Source organism: Malurus melanocephalus, unplaced genomic scaffold, assembly GCF_030028575.1.
Source record: "Malurus melanocephalus ecotype Western Australia unplaced genomic scaffold, MMel_1.1 scaffold_378, whole genome shotgun sequence".
Taxonomy (NCBI): domain Eukaryota; kingdom Metazoa; phylum Chordata; class Aves; order Passeriformes; family Maluridae; genus Malurus; species Malurus melanocephalus.
Window position 1 is genome coordinate 622,035 of NW_026623610.1, and position 5,230 is coordinate 627,264.

At 48.9% G+C, this 5,230-nt stretch overlaps 1 protein-coding gene across 1 annotated transcript in view; it reads right to left on the bottom strand.

The window, feature by feature from the left end:
• Positions 1-1,959: 1,959 nt before the first annotated feature.
• Positions 1,960-5,230, bottom strand: part of LOC130581017 (Golgi apparatus membrane protein TVP23 homolog B-like) — a 4,697-nt gene continuing 1,426 nt past the window's right edge. Inside the window, exons 3-7 of the mRNA XM_057378888.1 lie at positions 4,267-4,411; positions 3,755-3,844; positions 3,048-3,179; positions 2,834-2,962; positions 1,960-2,124 (exon numbers count right to left, since the gene is read on the bottom strand). Of these exons, the coding sequence (XP_057234871.1) occupies positions 2,092-2,124; positions 2,834-2,962; positions 3,048-3,179; positions 3,755-3,844; positions 4,267-4,411 (529 nt within the window). The 3' untranslated portion in view covers positions 1,960-2,091. The remainder of the gene's footprint in view (positions 2,125-2,833; positions 2,963-3,047; positions 3,180-3,754; positions 3,845-4,266; positions 4,412-5,230) is intronic.

A 5,230-nucleotide genomic window follows, 5' to 3' on the forward strand; every position in this document is an offset into this window, starting at 1 on the left:
CTCCCCAGGAAACCCCAGCTCACAGCRAGTGAGAATCAAACCAGACTCACACCCAGCTGCAGCAGATAAGAAATTTGGTTCTGATCCACGACAGAAATGCAGTAAACTGCCAGTTTCTCAGAAGCCACAAGCCTGACTGTTTGCCAAGAGCCAAAAATAACCCAAAGAGGGCTCTATTTAAAGGCACCTACTAAGAAATGCTTCTGTCCTTGGTTAAATAAACTGCAACTTCCAGAAAAGCCCTGTTTTCCAGGAGTCTGGASGGAGATTTGGCAGCAGGTGAATAAACATGAAGTCCCAAACTTTTAACACATTTCAGAAGCAGCACCTCGTGGYTGGAGCTGTGCCAGCCCCTCAGCCCTGCAGCAAGCAGAAGCAGGAAGGATTCCCACTCCTTCCTGCAGGACCAGCACTTGCATGTCCCCATGTGGCTGCTGAAGTGTCTTTCCTTCAGGGTTGGACTGAATTTGGCCTCTTTGCATCGTTTCTTCAGAAATAACTGAACCCTTCAATGTAAATGGGGATTGAAGCTGCTCTGGAGTGGGMACTGAGCACTTCCAGGGGTCTGGGCAGGGCCACCCCTTTGTGCCCTCTGAGGGGGATCAGCCTTAGGGTGACAAGGATTTCAGCTCTGCATGGTGACATCTCCAGCAGCTTGGGAAGTGTCAGCACAGGGAAAACTCTGCAGARCTCTGGGTGACAGCAATTGTGCCASAACTCCACAACAGCCCTGGTTAAATGGGCAATAAACCCCTGCTGAAGGTGCCTGACACGGGGTAGAAATTAAGTGAGCCATGAACAACAGAAGGGATGTCTGGGCTGGGTAAACAAAGCAGTATTTTAATTTCAAGATTTTATAAATAGTATTTACAAAAGAAGGTATCAATCCAAAGAGTTAAACAAATGCACAGCTGCMAGTATTGCAGAGCACAGGGAGAGGAACAAGGCTAATGCAACCCCATTTAAAACAACCCAAAAAGAAACCCCATTCTTCATTTAACATCCCTCATCCAGAGGTTTCAGCAGCCCCGGCTGTGGAAGCACAAGCTCCTGTGACAGAATGCCATGAGAAGGAACTGCCCCCTCTGCACAGATGAGCTCAGAACACCCACTCTGCCACCCCAGTGACCACTGCMATCCATGATCCCACAAAAAAAAACCATGATCCCCCAGCTCCCAGACTCCTTGGGGAGCTTAAGGACAGCACAGTGCATGGGCTRCAGGAAAGTAACACCCTGCCAGTCCCACTCCCTGTGCCCCTGGGCCAARGGAACTGCTGATCACACACCCTACACCCTCCTGGCCTGAGAAAATGCCCCATGGCCCCTCCCAGGACACTCCAGGTTTTGGTGGAACAGGTCAGGCAGAGCAGGGCTGGACCTGGGGGTGCAGCCTTCCCAGGAAACTGGTTCTATTCCCACTCCACTCTCCACAGAGGCACAGCCTGCAAGGATTCCCACAGATCCAGGGGTTTGGGATGTTCCCAAGATTTGGGAATGCTTCAGACAGACCAGGGCCTGCTCACAGGGCACTTTCTGCAGCTGCCATGAGACTTCAGCCATCTTCTCACCAAGCCAACAGCTCCATTTCCTTCAGATGCCCCTCACTGTGACCACTCAGCGCCGTTCCAGTCACAGAATGGGGGATGCAGGGCCAAAAATCACTCCTTCAACCGCAACAGAATCAACAACAAGCTCCAAAAGCAACACCTGTCCACAACTGAAACTACTTGAGGCACCAAGAAGGAGCARGAGAGTTCCCACGGCTCAGCTTGTGCAGGGCTTTTCTGAATAATCTCCAGCAATTTTCTCTTAACTCATTCAGTAGTTCTAAACCTGTATGAAACCAACTCAGGCTATCTTTTAATTTAAAGTTTAAGCAAATTAATTCTCATTAATCAAACTAAAGGACTTAAACACAAAATGCTAGTGGAAAATGGAATATAAGTTGCCAGGAGTGTTAACCTCAAGTCTTGCACAATTTATTTACTTCTTTTGATTCACACCTTGTGTGCAGCTCCCAGATTGGTTAGAGCAATGTCCTCTGCTGGTCAGTGCTGGGAATCAGCCTGGCTTGAGGCTCCCACCACACTCAGGATGCTGCTTGGTCCTCTGTAGCCATGGTCTGCAGGAAGCAAAATCAAAGAGGGCAGGAGAGCTCTGTGAGTCACTGCTGTGATTTTGGGGCAACACATCCATTTCTGCCAGAGCCTGAGACTGGCCTGGACCTCTGGGTAACCCCTGCCAGGGGAAAGGAATTGAGGAGCAAATCAGGGAGTGGGGGGGCCCAGCACAGAGTGCCAAGAAAGGTCCATCAATGTTTGAGCTTCTGATCACACTAACTTCAGTAATTCCAGCAAATATTTGTGAACCTGTGGCAGCTAAAACACCTCTGCCATCATCAATACAGACAGAAAAACCGGCCCAGTGGCAGTGAAGGGACAGCCTGGAAGTGGAATAGGGATGGTTGTTCCTGCTGCTGCAGGGACCCCTGGAAGGAGGAAGAGCTGGGAAAGAGCAGAGCAGAGCGGAGTGGAAGGGGGAAGGAGCCCCAAGGGCAGGGGCAGCCCTGTCAGTCATGAGGGTTATTTCCAGTACAATCATATTCCAGGGATTCCCATGGCACCTGCCCATGGCCCCAGCAAATAACCCAGTGCTGCACTGGGATGGCCACAGTGAGCAGTGACTGTGACAGGAGTCAGGGGGCTCAGGGAGCAGTGACTGTGACAGGACTCAGGGGGCTCAGCTTCCCAAGGCAGCAGCCATTACAGAATTCCCATTACAGAACCTGAAATGCCAACTTTGTTCTGTAGTCACCCTTGTTTTTGCCTCACCTGCCGCAGGAACTGCTTGCCAAGGTAGTTGGTTGCCATGCTGGTCAGGTTCTTCCTGCTGCCTACTTTACACCTGATGTAGCCATAGAGGTTGGCTCCCTGCAGCACCACCCCCATCATCACCACTGCCTGTGACACAGAAACAAAGTCACCARCTGCCACCTCCTGCCTTGGCTGGTGCCAGATCCCTTCTGGAGCTCAGGGAGGGACTCACCAACCACTTCACTTTGAAAGAGAAGAGAGCACTGAAGGCAAAGATCACCCAGATCATGGGGCAGGTGATCAGGCCCAGCCAGAAAATTCGGGACTCTGCTTCAGATGAGGTTTTACCCCCTTGTGCTGACACCTAGAAACAAAAAGGAAATGGAAGTGAACAGGCTGCTCTATCCTCCAGATCCCATTGTCCTTAAAAGCAGGGCAGAACCCCACACTCCCTGGGATTTCCCTCCACACCCAGCACTGGGTGCTTYCAAGATTCATTTCTAATCACACAAAGACATCTCTACAACAGAAAGGGTTTCTTTGTAAGGAACTCTTTTTTCAATTTTCTTTCAGAATCACTGGAAGCAAAAGCATCAAAACTCCTTGCAATGTTCAGGGCTAAAAGGGTAAGTTAGGGAAAAATTACATTTCCTGCATAGTTCAGTTACAAAGCTTAGAAACAGGCAAAGGAGTAATTTCCTACCTCCAGAAAACACAGACTTCCATTGCTTATGTTATTTRTATTACTTATATTAAACCAGATCAATATATCATGAGAATTTTAAAATAACTCAACAATAAAAAAGCCCATCCAGCAACCTACATTAAACAAGGTTACATATCTGTGGCTGAAAGTAAATGTTGCAGAACCACCAATTCATAGGGGRCTCATAAACCAGAAACATTTAAAAGATTACAAAAAAAGACCCCATCATTTACCTTCCTGGCTTCAAAGACCCAGTGACTTCTGCCATCATCATCCACCTGGTTCCACCAGCGAAGGCCAACCATGAGCCTCCCTGTGACATTCTGAAAGRRAACAGAAGCTTTGCTAAAAGAAACYTTYRGCCAAAGCTCAGTTCCTGGGTTGCTGTTTTCCAGGGTGCCTGTTTGCCTCACATTTGGGAGAACAAGATCCACAACAATCCATTTTCTGAGAGATCCAGAACAATGCCAGATTGACTGTGGGGCAGGTTTGTGGTGATTCTGAGCTGGTAACAGACCCTTTGCTACCTCAAGACAAAGTCTAAGAAATGTTCTCCTTTTGATTTTCAAAAAGGACCAAGTACACTGAGATTTCAGGGTTTATTTCACAACACTCTGCAATCTACCGCAGTACTTGAGGGTGGTTCTGGACAYCATTTTGTGGCCAAAGCACACAGAAATTCCTTTATTTGAGATGTGAGTATCACAGCAAAGCAAAGATAACAAAGAGCACAAGAGGAACTCACCTTCACAGCCCAGAAGTCACAGGACAGGAGGAGGATGATGGTCACCATGCAGGCAATGAAGCTGTTGGTTAGGAGCTCACAGAGCAGATAAACAACTATKGCACTGACTCGGAAAAATAAGTGGAAAAATGACGCCACTGGGTGCCTGGAATGGAGGACAGGACAGTCACAGCTCCTGCAGACAAGTGACAATGCCAAGAGATCTCCCAACAACCCACAGGATAAGGATCAGCACAGTAATGTGAACCCAGTGTTCTGAAAATATGAGAAATAATTGCCTGGAAGCTCACACAGGGAAGAGACATTCCACATGCTGGGATATCCCATGTGCAGGCAGGATTTGGGGTAGGAGGGGACAGGGAGCTTTACCTGCTGTTCAACGTATGGTGATTTTTATGGGGTAAATTTAAAGAGGTTCTGGCAGACAAACCTCCTGAAGGAAAGATCCCATTTCCCAACACAGCAGATTTACCTTTCTTTGTGATTACAGAGAATCCCAGAATGGGTTGGGAGGCACCTTAAAGCACCCCTGGACCCGACTCCCTGGAAGGGAGGGACCCTCCCACCAGGCCAGGCTGCTGTGCAGTTCCTCTGCAGTTGGCAGGTCAGACAGGAGCAGGGGTGCTGGGGCCAGCACAGCTCAAGGGGATGGACACAGCTCCCTGGGGCACTGGGGCACAGCAGGGAAAGAAAGAGCAGCTGGACTGACCAGGCCAGGACATGGAGAGAGCAGGGCACAGAGCACACCTGGGAATGAAAGCTGGGGAGGAGATCATGGAGCAGCCCAGAACCAGCCCTTGACAGGATGAGAACCCCCCTTACACAGACTTATATCCCTGTAGTTCCCTTACACACAGGAATTCAAACACAGAGGAAGTGTAAGGGCACTCAGAAGCAGGAAGGGACAGATCTACAAATTGCAATTTAGTATGTGGAAGTGGAGCTCTCAGTTATCCAGAAATTA